Source organism: Sinocyclocheilus grahami, unplaced genomic scaffold (genome assembly GCF_001515645.1).
Source record: "Sinocyclocheilus grahami isolate Dianchi unplaced genomic scaffold, SAMN03320097.WGS_v1.1 scaffold1088.1, whole genome shotgun sequence".
Lineage (NCBI taxonomy): Eukaryota > Metazoa > Chordata > Actinopteri > Cypriniformes > Cyprinidae > Sinocyclocheilus > Sinocyclocheilus grahami.
The window spans coordinates 459,368-476,854 of record NW_015506267.1 but is presented as its reverse complement, the minus strand read 5'-3'; the positions used below and the strand labels follow the sequence as shown (position 1 = coordinate 476,854).

The 17,487-nt window shown below is 36.8% G+C and overlaps 2 protein-coding genes across 2 annotated transcripts in view; one reads left to right on the top strand and one right to left on the bottom strand.

Annotated features, from left to right (window-relative positions):
• Nucleotides 1-17,487, top strand: part of ehmt2 (euchromatic histone-lysine N-methyltransferase 2) — a 46,792-nt gene that overhangs the window by 3,914 nt on the left and 25,391 nt on the right. Inside the window, exon 3 of the mRNA XM_016252122.1 lies at nt 4,572-4,581. The gene's annotated coding sequence lies outside the window, so the exon portion shown is untranslated. The remainder of the gene's footprint in view (nt 1-4,571; nt 4,582-17,487) is intronic.
• Nucleotides 11,793-17,046, bottom strand: zdhhc3b (zinc finger DHHC-type palmitoyltransferase 3b). The gene is made up of 7 exons (XM_016252121.1): nt 16,777-17,046; nt 15,382-15,719; nt 14,299-14,423; nt 14,115-14,211; nt 13,858-13,939; nt 13,591-13,721; nt 11,793-12,541 (listed from the first exon to the last, which is right to left on the bottom strand). Exons 2-7 carry the CDS (start codon nt 15,688-15,690, stop codon nt 12,383-12,385), a joined length of 903 nt encoding a protein of 300 aa, XP_016107607.1. The 5' UTR covers nt 15,691-15,719; nt 16,777-17,046; the 3' UTR covers nt 11,793-12,382.

Below are 17,487 nucleotides of genomic sequence, written 5' to 3'. Positions count from 1 at the left end.
TTAGGAATCTTTATGATTACTTACAACAGAACAGTGATGCATTTTATGGACGACCGTTTCGTGAACCTAGGAGAGGAGGTCATTCTGACTTTGCTATGACAATCTGGCTCTTCTGAATCAGCTACTGTTTTGTTATTAGTTTAAGTATTTGCTATTGACTGTTCAAATGCGGAGTTTGTGTGTGTGTGTGTGTGTGTGTGTGTGAGAGAGAGAGAGAGAGAGAGAGCGAGACAGGGTCACATCACAGTGGAGTCAGCTGTCTTAACCGTGGCTTGTGTACTGCAAACACATACCAGCTCCATCACTGTGTCTGTCACGACTCTGTTCCCCTTTCGGGCTCTGTCTTTACATTTATTTTGAAAGATGAAGCTTGCGATTATGGTAAGGGGCGTTACATTTCCGACGAGTGCTTGCGGTGTTCGGCCAATCACAATGCACTGGGTCAGCTGGCCAATCAGAGCAGACTGCGCTTGTCGGAAGGAGGGACTTTGTAGAAAACGAAGCGATTGAGAGAGGCGACATTATGTTTTTGAACATTAAAGCATGTCAACATATTCTGTTACACCAAATACACCAAATAATGAGCTTTAAAAAAGCATCATATGACCCCTTTAAGTCAGGCTCAGATCAACTGCATTACTGCAAAACGCTTAAAGTAGTGCTGCATGATTTATTGAAATAAAACCGAAATCGTGATATGGCTTAGTGCAACTATCAAATCGTAAAGGCTGCAATTGAATTAGATTAATACTGTAGGCTATTTGCACTGTGTTTCCGAGTGAAGCGTGGCACTATGTTCATTTGCACGCGAGCAGCTCATAATACTGTTTTAAGACTATTTCCGCCAAGGAAAAACTATTTCCAACATTCTATCTCACAATTCTGACTTTTTTTCTAGCAATAACAATTTTATTTCTAAGATTTTTCAGAAATAAATCCTCAACGATGGGATATAAATGCAGAATTGCAAGAAAACTTAGAATTGTGAAATAAAACGTACCTTTTTTTATTTCTTGGCGGAAATAACATTCCATAGAAAACAGTATATTTAATAAGCTTTCTCGCAGTTTTCTGCCAAAATAAAAGTTCAATGGTTTAATGTTTGAAAATGAAGAAATAAAGACAGCCATATTAGTATTGTAATTTTAAAGTTGTAATGTAAAATAAATTTTTATTTTAATTACTATATTTTTCTTAAATACTCTTTTTCATATATTTTACAGTGAAATATTATAATAGTAATATTTCTTATTTTGTTTTTACTTGGTAAATTTTATTTAATAATACTAATAATTGTCATTATTATTAATAATAATAATATTGTTGTTGTCATTATTGTTGTTACTACTATATTATTATTTTAAAAACCCATAATGATAAATAATTGCAAGATTTTGGCCAAATTGTGCAGCTCTTTAAACAACCACAGCAAACCTGACTTTTTTGTGTGTGCAATATTTCGCAATTTTATCAGAAAAAAAATAAATTCAGTTTTTCCCCCCTAAATAGAGCAGCCCTATGCCAAAGAAGCTCGTTCCAACAATTTCCTGCTGCAATTTCAGCTAATCTGTGCATAGATGCAAGAGTCTCATCCTGCATCACTGAGTCCTGGAGAACATGATGAGCTGTGATTTACTGTACAGCTGCAGCAGATGTTGATTATATGTGAATGTGAGGGATGAACGTTCAGTCTGTGTTGAGTAACTGTGTCAGTGTAGCAGGGAAAATTTTAAAGATGTCATTTCTTTGTTCAGTGTTTGATTTATTGACATTTATTGACATTTTTTTTTGTCCAGCACATTTTGATGATAATGATGATGATGAACATCTGCTCACAATCACACAATCCTAATGATCTCCTGTATTCTCCTGCATTACTGTATGTACAGTGTTAAATATTTGCCTTATGGTTTCCAGGGAAACAAAGACTACTTTCTTCTTGTGCTACAGAAATATTAAGCAGTTTTATGCTTTATCACAAGAGTATAACATTTTGTTAGGTTTCATAATTAACATTTACGTATGTTTAATTTAAGTCAGGGGTCTGGACTCTAATGCAGCTCTCTGATCTCTTATTTAATGCATCTGATTAATTCATAAGAATGGAAGAAATGCACATCAGATCAGATTCTGCTTTCAGATGATATTCATAGTCTTTTGAATTATCAGCTGCAGTGACACATGTGAGCACATGTGATTGTGTGTGTGGTGGGATGTTAACAGTGTTTTGGCATGTGTCTGCTGATGCTGGTGCTGTCATTCGCTCGCTCTGCTGCCATCTGAAGCAGCATACGCCTGTGACGTAGGCTATATTTGGCCTTGACATGCTCACAATGAAAGTCGTTCCAGCGGAGAAGGTCCCGTCAAATTAGGTCCCCCGTCCAGCACTGGATCTCTTAGAGCTGCTGAACAGAGAGACGTGACAGTAGATCCTCGACTGAAGGCTTTACATGAGGAGCATCCATCCATCCATCCAGTTTAATGCCACTCAGCGGGTGTTGCATGCATCAGTCCAAAAGAAGTTAAATAAAAACGCCCATCCATAAAAAAGTGTCTCACACGGCTCCGGGGGGTGAACAAAGTCCTCCTGTAGCGAATCGATGCATTTTGTAAGAGAAATATCCATATTCAAAACGTAATAATCACTTTAATGTAGCTTGTGCCAACAGTTGTACACGGAAGAAGCTCCGGGCGGATGACGTATGAGGTCAGCTTTGCGCATGCGCCGCTCAGAAGTGACGCACGCGGAAACGCAGTGGAGAAATCAAAACAAAACAACGGTCACTAATTAGAAGTACAAAACGAGGATTTGTAAAGAAGAATGTCAGAGGATTTCGATATAAGCCAAGAGGAGACTGGTTTTCCTTTGCTGAAGTAAGGAAACTTTGCTTCCTTTGCTCCTGTAAACAAATGTTGGTTTTCACGAGACTCACCGGCGCATGCGCAACGCTGAACTCATACGTCATCAGCCCGGAACTGCTTCAGTGTAGGACTGTTGGCGCAAGCTACATTAAAGTGTTTTGAATAAATATGGATATTTTTCTTACAAAAATGCATCGATTCACTACAGGAGGACTTTGTTCACCCGTGTGAGACACTTTTTTATGGATGAGTGCTTTTTATTTAACTTCTTTTGGACTGATGGATGCAACACCCTCTGAGTGGCATTAAACAGCTTGAAAAATCAAAGACAATTTTTAAATAACTCCGACTGGATTCGTCTGAAAGAAGAAAGTCATATACACTTGGGATGACTTGAGGGTGAGTAATTTGTTTTGGGTGAACTAACTAACCCTTTAACCCTCATGTTCTTTGCACTTTCAGGAAGGAAATCTTGCACATAAGAGGCTAATTATCCTTGTAGTCTGGCAGAGACAGTGACCTGTGACGACCTTTAATTGCTTCTGTCTGTTGTTCATGGGAGGATCTTCCACAGAAACTCAAGCTGGTGGATTTTCTGTCCCTCAGGCGTTCGCTCTGTTCTCTCATGTTCATTGTTCAGAGTGTTATTGTGCTAATGAGAGAGTCCAAGAGTTAGATGATCTCTGGAGGGATATGCGTTGGACTCTGAGAGAAACTTCAGACTTTGCTGAAGATGAAAACATGCAGCTCATGACCTCAAGCAGCTTGAATCTTCCAGTTTACTTGATTTCAGAGAAGATGCTAAAGGCTTAGCAAACTTTTTAAATCTCACTACTTGCTCTTTTTATTTGTGAGATGTTGTTTCTTGAACTGAGACTGATCAGATCACAGAACTTCCGTCTGGTAGTTAAACTTGGCAGGGGAAGATGAAGAAGCGTGAAAAGAGGAAGTAGAAGCTTCTATATATTCATAAAATGTTACATTTAAAACTGTGAATATTATATTATTCAAAACTGTCAATATTTATTGTCACAATAGTTTATATGAATTTAAAAAAGTACTGTGTCACAGTTTCCATCAGTTGATTTTCATCACCATTAACAATTTTGTTGATCGTGACATATATATATATATATATTTGTTTTTTTTCTTTTCAAAAGTTGTGATGAAGAGCATCATGAGATGGCATCAGGAAAACAGTGCACATACATTTAACCCTCTGCAGTCTGCTTGTTGAGGTACAGCAATGAAAGGGTTACTCTAGAACTTCAAGTGTGAAACAGATACACACACACAGAGAGAGAGAGGTTATGGATATATAAAATCTTTTAATGATCTATAAGAATTTTTAAATATTTGTAATGATCTATAAGCATTTATAAAATGATTGTATAAAACTGTATTGACAGTACAGTACATATCAACTGATTCTATGTATTCTTCATTCTAACTGATAGAACCAGACAGAAAAGGGATTCGGTTTCAGGGTTCGTACACATTTGTACCAGTACATTTCCATGACTTTTCCATGACTTTTGATAAAGCACTTTAAGTACATTTTGGAAGTGTGCTTTTTTTAACCTGGGATATTAAGTGAATTGTAATTGGCCCACTTTTCTGTGTGCTAGTTGCACATCCCTCTCCGACTGCTGTGTGGAGGTCTGCTGTTCACCTGTAACGCTGTGATGTGGACGTTCCTGGCCAAAGCTCTCCGCAGCTCGTGCTCCTCCACCCGCACCACTGTGACCACCACCGCCTCTAACTTCATCTCGTCTGTGAGTATCAGCACAGCTTCAGGTCTGACTTTCCTCATGAACTGGGAATCTTTAAAAACACACGGGGTAGTCAATAAAGAACAAAATCATAAGCTAGAAATCTTTGTAATTTTTTAAAATTTTTATTTATTTTTTTGTGAGTGCAATTCGATGCAAAAAAATGAACATTTTTAATGATCTATAAGAATTTTTAAATATTTGTAATGATCTATAAGCATTTATAAAATGATTGTATAAAACTGTATTGACAGTACAGTACATATCAACTGATTCTATGTATTCTTCATTCTAACTGATAGAACCAGACAGAAAAGGGATTCGGTTTCAGGGTTCGTACACATTTGTACCAGTACATTTCCATGACTTTTCCATGACTTTTGAGACATGTATTATTCATAACCTGATGTTCCATTATTTTACATGTAATATAAGAATAAAAATGCACGTTCAAATTTACCATGTTAACTAAAATTGTATTATTATTAATGCTTTGCTTTCTATCTGTTTTAATATAAGTACAAGCTGCGACCGTGCCAGAAGTTACTCCTTGCAGAGAACATATCATCACATCACTGAATATTATAATTTATTTAACCAATATCTGACTTTCCTCATGAACTGGGAATCTTTAAAAACACACGGGGTAGTCAATAAAGAACAAAATCATAAGCTAGAAATCTTTGTAATTTTTTAAAATTTTTATTTATTTTTTTGTGAGTGCAATTCGATGCAAACATGTCTTTTGTTTGTGCATCTAATAAAAATTGCACTCACAAAAAAATTAAATAATTAAAAATAGAGCAGTGATGAATTATGCAAATGATGAATTTAGCTGATTAATTATTTGATCTATCTATCTATCTATCTATCTATCTATCTATCTATCTATCTATCTATATATATATTAATAAAATCCTTAGCTTGTAATCTTGAATGACTGGAAAAATCAGCAAAATTATTATTTATTACTTTATTATAGATGCACTCACGAAAAATATAAATTTAAAGATAATAAAGTGATTTCTAGCTGATTAATTTTTAAAAATAATTATTTTAATATAAGAATAAAAATGCACGTTCAAATTTACCATGTTAACTAAAATTGTATTATTATTAATGCTTTGCTTTCTATCTGTTTTAATATAAGTACAAGCTGCGACCGTGCCAGAAGTTACTCCTTGCAGAGAACATATCATCACATCACTGAATATTATAATTTATTTAACCAATATTATCAACTAAACTCAGGACCTGAATTTCATTTAGGTCTAACATTAGTAGCCTATACAGGTACAGAAATAGCCTATACAGAACTGTAAATTAAAACAGATTAATCATTCAAATTAAATTAGCAAATTATTTTGTAAGAGCAGTGATTGACCTATTTTGGGTCTTTTGTTGTTTGACATAGTGTGTCCACTGTTGGACAAATTAAATAGCGAGTGTGTTTTATGTTCACTTACATAATGCGTAAAATGCCGCATGGACTTCATTTCCCAGCATGCACCTGACCCGCTCGCTTCCTGGTTCGCAGCGGTGATGCAGATGGAGTGTTTTCGCTCGCGGTGCTGGAGCTGTGTGAGGTGTGATGGGTCTTCTGGAGTTCCGCTCTGATCGTCATGCTTCCCGGGGTCCTCTACGCGCTGCTGGCGGGTTTTCTCGGCGCGGTGGCGTCCTCCTCCGCCAAACTGTCTCTCGGCACCGACTACCTGAAGGGCGTGTGTGAGACGGGTCTGCGGACGTGGGGCGAGCAGAGGAGATTCACGCAGCAGAGCGACACGAGCGCCTGCGACTGGGTGAGTGTGAAACACTGGTGAAAACACAACCACTGTCTCGTGAGGATTCTAATATATCTGCTGGGATGCTGCTGCTGCTGCTGCTACGAGACAGACACGCATGACCTTCAGCAGAGCGTGCGCACGTGTTATAATCGCTCTTTTGATGAACTCATTTTGAGCATTAATATATTTACACCGCCAGTGTGCATTTATATGAACCCTATTAGACATGTGTGACTTGTGAATGTTGCAGTATGTGGTAAGTGATTTGTGATTGGCCCAGTTTATTGTGTTGTAGCTTTAAATATGTATATTTTTTTATGAACTTTTATTTATTAGAATTTATTTTTTGTCATTTTGGAACTTCAAATTAAACTAAACGAAAACGAAAAAATGTCGCCTTGGCAACTAGCTGAAATAAAATAAGCTTATGTTTTAATGGTTATTTTATTTAAAGTAACAAATGTTTTAATGGTTAATGGTTTTAGTTAGCTAACCATGTTTGACAAACAAACAAATAAATAAACCAATACATAAATCATCAAACAAATACATAAATCAGTAAATATAATTTGATTGAAATAAAGTCGTTTTTCACTCTCTGGCCCACATTTCCAATTCCAGTTGCAATTACAACACTTCCTTCCATCTCCAGAGGGTCAGATATTGATTAAAGCTGTGGTTCCCGCATGCATTTCCTCTCTCATCCTCCAGCACTGTGAGCACGGCGTGTGGCAGGAGACGTGCAATAATAACACCAAACCTCTCCAAATGTTGGCATTGTACATTCTTTACCAGAAGATGCTTTTCCCAAATATGCCACATGACTTATGCATGCAAACATCCAGTGATGTGAGAGCAAAGACACTTTCTGTAGCTGTACGAATGAACGCACACCAAAACCTGTTCTTCAGCCCTTCTGAAACTTGCCAGGATGATGCAATGCTGGAAAACAACAGGTCATACTCTCTATTTAACTTGTGTAATCAGATGCATTTCCTAGTGAAGAACGATCATTTAGCTTGTTTGTAAAAATGTGCACTATAAGATCAGTAGCATATATGTAAGGTCAGAAAGCAGAGTCGGTTTTGATTTCATGTTGACTTTCTGCAACGTAGCTCTTTTCCAAACCACCTAGACCAAGTAGAAACCCCCGTTAAACCACCTGGTTGATCTGGATCTTCCAGGACACTAAAGTAGGCTTAGGTCATTATTGGAAGGGGCTAGCGGTACTTCCTGTGAACTATTCTAGTTCTTCCTGTGTTACGGGTCTCAATTGGGCGCATGAACCAGAGACTCATAGAGCAGCTAAATATGGTAGATATTAATAAAATTAAAATGGACCAAATGCATTACACATGTCCACTCGTCGTGCAAAAACACCCAACGCTTCCAGAATCCAACATAATGTGAGGTTGTGAAGTCCCTGGCAATGTGATGCCGTCTGTGTTTAATGTTGAGAACGTCCATCTTGCTGTGTTTAATTAGAAATATAATTGTCATGATTTATATATATATATGATGTCATGTTTCGGTTTGTCATAATTCATCTGTTAAAGGATTTACAGTGACTTTCTGTCAACAAACATCTGAACAATGACACTAAATTTACACTTAATAACAGCTGTTACTATAGTAACTATAGAATGTTGTATGCTGAGATTAAAGGATGTATTATTTGCCTTTTATGTGGGCATTCATTTTGTGTCATTATGATTAAATGAATAGTTTAGCCAGAAATTGTGAAAAAATCATGAAAATGTACAGGCCATCCGAGATGTAGATTGCTTGTTTCTTCATGGTAAAACATTTGGAGAAATGTAGCATTCCAGCACTTGCTCAGCAATGGATGCTCTGCAGTGAATGGGTGCCGTCAGAATGAGAGTCCAAGCAGCTGATAAAACATCACAATAATAATCCACACCACTCCAGTGCATCAGTTAATGTCTTGTGAAGCCAAAAGCGGCATGTTTGTAAGAAACACGTCCATAAAGACATTTTAACCATTGCTTCTTGTTAAATTATGAGTCTATAATCCCTAATAAGACTTCCTCCAGTGAAATAGTCCATCAAAATCCAGCCACATATTTGTTCAGAACTGTTTTGGCTTGTAAACGGTGCTTGATCTGTGCAGATTTTGCTCCTGATTCAGATGAAACAAGTTTTTCCTCTGGAAAACCAATATTATGGATAGAAGATTCCTATTTTAGCAATGATTTGAAGTGAAAAATGTCTTGATGGATTTGTTTCTTACAAACCTCCAGCTTTTCACTTCACAAGACATTAACTGATGCACTGGAGTGGTGTGGATTACTGTGATGTTTTTATCAGCTGTTTGGACTCTCATTCTGACGGCACCCATTCACTGCAGAGCATCCATTGCTGAGCAAGTGATGTGATGCTACATTTCTCCAAATCTGTTCTGATGAAGAAAAATCTGAACGGCCTGAGGATGAGTAGGTTTTCAGGAAATTTTCATTTTTGTCTGAACTATCACTAGAACTAATGTATTTCTATTTAGCACCAAATAAGTAAATATTGTGCATTGGGGGCCAGTTTGTACATTTTTGACTTTGATTTCAAATTGCTATGATTTGTTACTCCAAGTAAATTAAGAGAGCAATGAAAGAAACTCAACCGCCATGTTATAATAATATCTGTCTCATTCATGTACAGTAGCAAATGTCATCCACTTATGTAACTGTCACTATAAATAATAGGCCACATTTATAAATGTGTAAATAGTTTTATTATTTAATGGACAAACTAGCACTCTGTAAACTCATCCAAATGAAATGATTCTACTTGAGATTCATTAAACTGCTATAAAGTGTTGTGCGATTCTTTTATTGTTATCAATTACTGAAGGCATGTGTATCTGCACAAAAAATAGTTTCTTAATCTAAATTATATTAGATGATACTCAAACTGGTATAAAATCATTTTAGATGTTTGAATCTGTAGAGTATGGAAGACTTTCCCTCAAAATTCAGCGATTACATCTTGCAATTCTTTTTTTTTTTGGAATAAAAAATAAAGGTAATTGCAAATTTTATTTAACAGTTCTGGCTTTTTTTTCTCGCAACTTTGATTTTATATCTCACAATTCGCATTAGTTTCTCAGAATACAGACTTTTTCCTCGGAATTGCAAGGAAAAAGTCTGAATTATTTTTGGATAAAATGTCATTATTATTTTTATTTTTTTTACATCCATAGTAGACTTGTGGAGATTTTATTGCTCATAAGCAATCAAAAGACAACAAAGAAGAGAAAAACACCACAATGGAAAAACAACAGAAAGAGAAATTTATTGAATTGACTTTCAAAGTGAAAGTAACCCTAAACACCCACAACTGCATTTGGATATTGATATATTTAAAATACATGCACAACATAAAGCATAGATTAAAAAGACAGTATAAATTGAAAACAGGCAAAATAATGTGTGGTAACACTTTATTTTAAGGTGTCCTTGTTACAGTGTAATTATACATTTAAGTACTAAGTAATATTAATTAACTACATGTACTTACTATATGGTTAGGGTTTGTCTTAAGGTTACTTGCATGTAATTATGCATAATTAATTGTTGTTATAATAGTAAGTACATGTAACAAGGACACCTTAAAATAAAGTGTAACCGAATGTGCAAAGAAATTGGAAAAAGAAAGGGCGCTCCTTTACATCAGTGATTATGAGCGACCCGTAGAGACCCGATGGGAAATACTGATCCAACAGCAGAGCCGTTGAACACTTCAATGCACTGAAATCCAACCAACAGACTTTCAGTCATAAGCAGCAAAGTGGGGCCACCAAACCACATGACCCGACAGAATTGTGCTGAAGCATAAAATAACCAGAGAAATCCCTGAAAACCTCTCGGGGACTTCTACAGCGGTCAGTCTCCACAGTTTCAAAGCTTTCGAGGCTGCAGACGGTGAATATCTGATGGTCTGAGCTGGATTTGGAAGAGAAGCAGGATTGATAAGAACATGATGTGAACCTGAGGAGTCACAGGACGAAGACGGCAGCCGTCTGGATTCAGGAAGACCAAGCTTATGCTCAAATACTGTAGAGACACCGTTACTGAACCACAACGTAAGAAATCCATGAGTGCCACCGCCGAGAGACAGTGAAAACCGTCTGGAGAACGGCTGAAAGTATTGCAAACCTTGTATTACAGTCACAAATGTATCTCTAAGCCTGGAACAAGCTACTGCATTCATAGATGAATTAGATGAATCTCTTAAAACATGTCAAAAACACCATATTTCATCCCAAAATCAACAGGGGGGAAAAAATAGATTAACATGAAGTTTCAGGTAAAATGCACAGATATTAGTACTAATGAAAAACTTTTACAATTGTAATACTATATATACATTAAATATTTTAATGTTAATGTTTGCTGACTTCTTTTTATGTAATTAAAGGGGTCATATGATGTTGCTAAAAAGAACATTATTTGGTGTATTTGGTGTAATGAAATGTGTTTATGCGGTTTAAAGTACAAAAAAAAAAAACATTATTTTCCACATACTGTACATTATTGTTTCTCCTCTATGCCCCGCCTTTCTGAAACGCGTCGATTTTTACAAAGCTCATCGTTTTGAAAAGCGAGGTGTGCTCTGATTGGCCAGCTATCGAGTGCGTTGTGATTGGCCGAATACCTCAAGTGTGTGACGGAAATGTTACGCCCCTACCATACTGTTGATGCCGTGTCCCGGCCGGAGCGACGAGACAAAAACATTAAAACCCATTACAAACGAGGCATTTGTTGCATCCAGTGGGGACATAATTACTGATTATAATGACATACTGTCTTTTTACGCGTTGTGTGAACATTTGGGCGGCGTTATGCAAATCTTCCCACATAGTGATGTAGACATGTGGGGGCGTGTTAGAACGAGCCGTTTTAGGTAGGAGTGGCTGACTCTGAACTTTTATAAAGATCTTTGGATTTGAGACTTTAGTCTTTGCAACTTTACAGATCTTCTTTATGCACCAAGAGCTTGTAACACTCCAAAGAGAAAGGAAACATTGAAATCGCATCATATGACCCCTTTAAGTAAAAACGACTATTACAATGAGAATAGTTCAAATAGAAAATACAAAAAAGAAAAACGTTAGCCAACATTCACAAAATAGTATTTTCAAGACAATAATGAATGAAAATCTATAATTATTGTAATGCAAAAAGTGTGTATTTTTAATGTAATTCAGTAAAAATTACTATTACAGTAATGAGAATCAGTGTGAGAATTATAAAAAAATTAAAATAATACAATGAAAATTACAATAATGCAAATTAGATAGGATAATGTATTTAATTGTCACAAATTCAATGTCACAATGACAAAGAAAATAATAAAATTTTGGTATGGAATATGACCCAGACATGTTTTCAGGATATTCACCCATTAGTGTTATTTAAGTTATGAATTAGTTTTGATCAAGAAAGGAAAAAAGGCGATTTTGTGGAATACAATTTGGCAACGAAAGATTCCTCACACGGTACAGCAGCCATTCTGTGCTAAGGCTTGAGCAGAGAATGAACAGCATGAGCGCAAAAAAAAAAAAAAAAAGGCATTTCCTAATTATCCAGCGAATGTAAAGGCATCTGTCAATCAAAAAAACAAGAAACACTTTAGTTATTTGCCACGGCTGGTGATGGTTAGTAGGTTTCATGGTCAAGGCCTCTAGAATCTCACCGGGCGACTAGATCCAATTCATCACAAACCTCTTTGTAAATGACAGCGTTCACAGTGCGGGATTCGTCACAACAGTGCAGTCAGGACATCAGTGTCACTCTCCGAGGCTGTCAGTGTCTCGATGAGCGTAAAGAGGCCACTAGAACAGCGTGGCGTGGTGTTCTGTGCAGTGAGGTCTTTCAGAGCAGACAGAGTTAAAAAGCAAAGAGATGTTTGTGTAGAGACAGAGGAGGTGAGGTTGTCGGGTCGGCCGTCTCAGACCACGTACTGGTAGAGATTGGCCTTCCCGTGATCCGGTGTGGCAAACGGACTCAGCCAGGCCAGAGAGTACGGGTGACCGAACACCACCTTCATGTTCATCCACTTGGACTTTTTGGCCCATCGTTTCTCTTCTTTCTTCAGCTGCTCGATTCCCTGCGAACAGAGAGACTCACACTCTCAGGCCACGTTTACACGACAACGATGTAGTCAAACTGAAACGTTTTTCCCTTGCGTTTTGAAAAAGTTTCACGTATACACGGCAACGTTTTCAAAACGATACGCGTCTACACATATCCGCGAAAACGGCCAAAAACGTTGCATTACGTATGCCAGGCCAGTAGTTGGCGCTGTCACCTTGTTAGTAAACAGCACCTGTAGGGAAGTGACGATTATATGATGTATACGATGCGTCTCCACTGTTGGTTGTAATATTGGTGAAGTAAATCCACACTTTGCTGAAGAAGCGTTAGCAAACACTTTAGCAGCAACAACAGTACCATGTACTCCGCCATTGTTGTATATGTATGTTTGTTCATGCTTGCCTTTAAAATCGGCACGTACCGTGCATGACGTCACCGTTTTCAAAGATTCCCGTTTTGGGCATTTACACGGAAACGATAACGGTGACGTTTTCAAAAACGTGCACTTTGAAACCCGTTTTCAAAATTATGCGTTTTCAGTCCCCAAAACGCCGTTGTCATGTAAACGAACAGGCAAAACGCATAAAAAGTTTCCCGTTTTTGGCTGAAACGTTGTCGTGTTAACGGCCCCTCAGATAATGAAGAATGAGAGTTTGATCAGATGATTTCGAAATTCAATTTTAATTGAATCCATCTAAACGCTTTCTTCAGGTAATGTAGAAGACAAATCCTTCTCACATGGACTGATATTTGTGTCTACAATAAAATAGCTTAACTAGAATAATAAATAAAAACTAAATAAGCATATACATTTAGTTTTTATTAATTTTATAATAAAATGACAAAAACACAACCAAAAAAAAAACAAAAACGTTCTTTTAATAGTTTTTATTTTTAGTAAAAAAAAGAAAACTAATTAAAACTATGAATATAAACTATAATAGCATGTAAACAATACTAAAATAAAACTACTTGAATTTTACAAATGTACTGATATACTATTATAGTTTTTATTAATATTTAAAAAAATTTTTTTTAAATATGCAGCAGAGGGCGACTTACAGTCTCATCATTACAGATGGAGTGAATCTGCGTCCCAAACATCACAGCGGTGAAAATGAGGAAGAGGAGACCCTCAAAGCACAGGAAGATGAGGAGGATGACAGTCGTCGGAGGAGAAAAGGAACTGCACTCTGAGGAGAGGAAACAGAAAGCTTTTAAAAACTAACCAACCAATCAAAGCACTCCGTTACAACACAAGCAGCCAATCATTTAGCAGCAAACTGAGGTAATTAAAACCCAGGCAATGAAACAGAAACAAAGACTTACTTGCCCAGTCTTCTTCAAAACAGAAGACAAAATGGAGAGCGACCATGATGAGAGCATGAAGAGAAATCAAAGCAATGTACATCTGTAAAAGACACAAGAAGCAGTATGTCTTATCACTAAAACAGAATTACTAAATAAATATTAAAAATGAAAATATTACATTTTTACTAATATTAAAACAAAAACAGAAAATATAAAAACTATTTCAAAATATTTCAAAAAGTATCTCAATGATACTGAAATAACATGAAACTCACAGTGAAGAGCACAAAGTATTTTTGGTTGCTCTCTCCCACACAGTTGTTGACCCAAGGGCAATGATGGTCCATCTTCTTGATACAGCGCTTACACACACTACACAGAAAACACACACTTACAATGAGACATTTCCAGGAAACTGCCTCTGTATTTAAGGTCACACAGTGATGATTCAGTTGTTACCTGCAGTGATGTGCTCTATCAGGTTTGATGCTGCAGCATTTGGGACATTTATACACCACCTGTCCAGGCTTGAGCTGCAGACTCTCTATAAACTCTTTAGTGGCGTTTCCCTTCGGAACGGCTCCCTGAGGCGAGATGAAGAGGCAAGAGAGAGTCAAAACGCCAGCTCCTGATGTGCATGACTTTGTTTCCTAACCATTTAGCATCAAACAAGAAATCAGTTTCATGTTCAGAGTCTGTATAAGTCAGTCATTGGTAGTTTGATGCTTGCAAAACATCGCCCGGCGACCCATCAACTTCCGATTCAACCAATCACATGAGTTTGAGGCGGGGCTATCTGTCTGACTGACTAATCACAGACAAGGGGACTGTTTTAATTATTTGTTTTAAGTCATTATTTTTGCAAATTCAATTTAGTGACACAAAAGGCCAAGAAATTACATAGTTCACCTACAAACATCAAGTATGATCCAATTGGCTGCAATTCTATAACTGAAATATGAGTTCAAAGGCCCATTCACACCAAGAGATTTCTTGATTGCGAACAGGTGTGGCAGTAATCAGGCCTGGGTGTGGCTAGAGAAATTGAACTCAGGTGTGATAAACCACAGTTTTAACAGGGGGGCAAACACTTCTTCACACAGGGCCATGTAGTTTTGGATTGAGTTTTCCCTTAATAATAAAAACCTTAATTTAAAAACTGCATGTTGTGTTTACTTGTGTTATCTTTGACTAATATTTAAATTTGTTTGATGATCTGAAACATTAAAGTGTGACAAACATGCAAAAAAATAAGAAATCAGGAAGGGGGCCAACACTTTTTCACACCACTGTATATATACATATATATATATTTCAATAATAATAATTAAATATACTTAAAAACTCATTAATTTAAACAATTATATGTAAATCCATGTTATGAGTTGTTATCGTTTAATTTAGTGTGAACTCTGCTCTCCTCTTGGAGCAATTATTTAAACTTTACGTTATAGTTATCAAAATAGTCATCTTTCTTGGTGTGAACAGGTTACATCATGCCTGATTAGGACTACTGTGTGTGTGTGTGTGTGTGTGTCTCACCGGATCGGTGCACATGGCTCTGAAGTGTGATGCCAGGGCGAGGAAGGCCAGTCCATTAAACACAGCACCGTTAATTACGCTGTACGCCACATTCTTCGCCGGCAGCAGCATTACAAAAACAACCACAAACTCGGCGTAGAAGACCAGCAGCCATGTGATCACGCCGCACACGATGCCGCAGCCGTCCCGGATGAACCACATGTCGTCAGCCGAGTGTGTCCGCAGAGGGGGTGGCGCGCAGTGCTCCGGGTGCAGATATCCTGCCTGACGCTCGATGTCCCGACTGCGGTTAGCTGGGGAACTCTTCATCCTTCCCACCGGCAAACACCCTCATCCTCCTACAGAGAGACAGAAAGACCAATGTGAATATTGACCACACATCAGCCAGTCAGGTCATTTACATTCATGCATTTTAAAGATGCTTTATCTCCTAAAGTGACTTACACCAGTCTTATTTTAGTATTTATCTATCTATAAAGGTATAGATCTATCAGTTCATGCATTCCCAGAGAATCAAACTCATGATCATGGTGTTGCAAGCCTTGCTCTACCGTTTCAGTTAGGAATGCTTCTGCAATCAGGTTAAAAAAGCAGATGAATTGAGTAAAAAGAGTTTTTATTACAATATTTCAATCCTGTGACTGTTGTCAGACATTTAAAAGCAGAGGATGCACTGTCGGCAAATTTAAAATCGATAATGAGCATTAAGAAGCGGGGTTATTACAGTTAACTGAAACCATAAAAAGCCCCGTTACTTGAAACTTTAACTGAAATAAAACAAAGCATAAATAAACCCTTAAACTTATTTTATTTCAGCTATTTGGCAAGGTAATATTTCACATTTTCCTTTAGTTTAAGCTGATGTACTAAAATTATTAATCCGAAATAAAAATAAAAGCTACATAGACAAAATAAATCAAACTAAATACATAAATAAACACAAATAAAAATGACAAAAACAAGAAAATTACTCAAATTAAAATGGAAAACAAAAATTCTAATATATACATAACAGAAAATACAAACATTAAAACGACTTTTAAAAAAATAATGTATTAAAATGATAAAATATTCTAAAATAATTAGTATGTGTTTGTGTGCGCGCGCTAATTAAAGGCTAAAAAGTTAAATAAAATTAAACTAATATCTGAATATGCTCAAAGAAATAAATAACAACCATATTAATGAATACTACATTATCACAGGGATATTAACAAAAATAACAATACACTAATTTCAACATTTTTTGTCATTATTTTTTTTTTTGTGACAGGACTTTTAGATATTATACGAAATAATTCTCAAAGGCTACAAACGAGGGAGACACCTGCATATTTTCTGATAAATGATCTTTCAGTCTTTAGATGTGTTGAACACAAGGCTGTCCACACTCACCGTCTTCTCCGGATCTCCAGCAGCGCTCCACTGATTTCTCTGCTGTAGATAATGAACTCGCCCTCCGCTTGCACAAAGATAATATGCTGTAGTGATGGAATGTCAGTTTGTTGTATATTATGAGCAGCCGGTTATGTTTTCGTGTGAATTATTGCTCCAGTTTCGTCAGGTGGAGCACGACAACCAGGAAGTTTCGGTCACTGGCGTCACACACCCAACACCGTCCGACTCCGCACTTCCGCTCCTGCGCATTACACAATAAAAGTCCAGACGCTTTCGTTAAGCAAAACAAAACAAAGAAAGAAAAATATAGAAATGAATATTAAACCTAGATCGGTTTATGATTTTTTTTTTTGGTGTTGTAAGCGCGCGTTTGTGTGCAAAGGTGTCAGAAGAATACACCAGTTTTGTTAAAACGTTTTTAACATTATGTGATGACTATGAAGCCTGTTTCCGCCTAAATATAAATAAAACAAACTAAGGTTATTGCGACTTTGTATCTCACAATTCTGACTTTTTTCTCGCAAATGCGAGATTATTATTTTTTCCCCTCGCGGTTGCGAGTTTAAATCTCGCAATTCTGCCTTTTTTCCCCTCTGAAATGTGAGATATAACCTCGCAATTGCGAGTTATAAAGTCCAATTCTGAGAGTGGAAAAAAAAGACTGATGTTCTCTGATATGTTCAAGATATAAACTTGCAATTCTGAGAA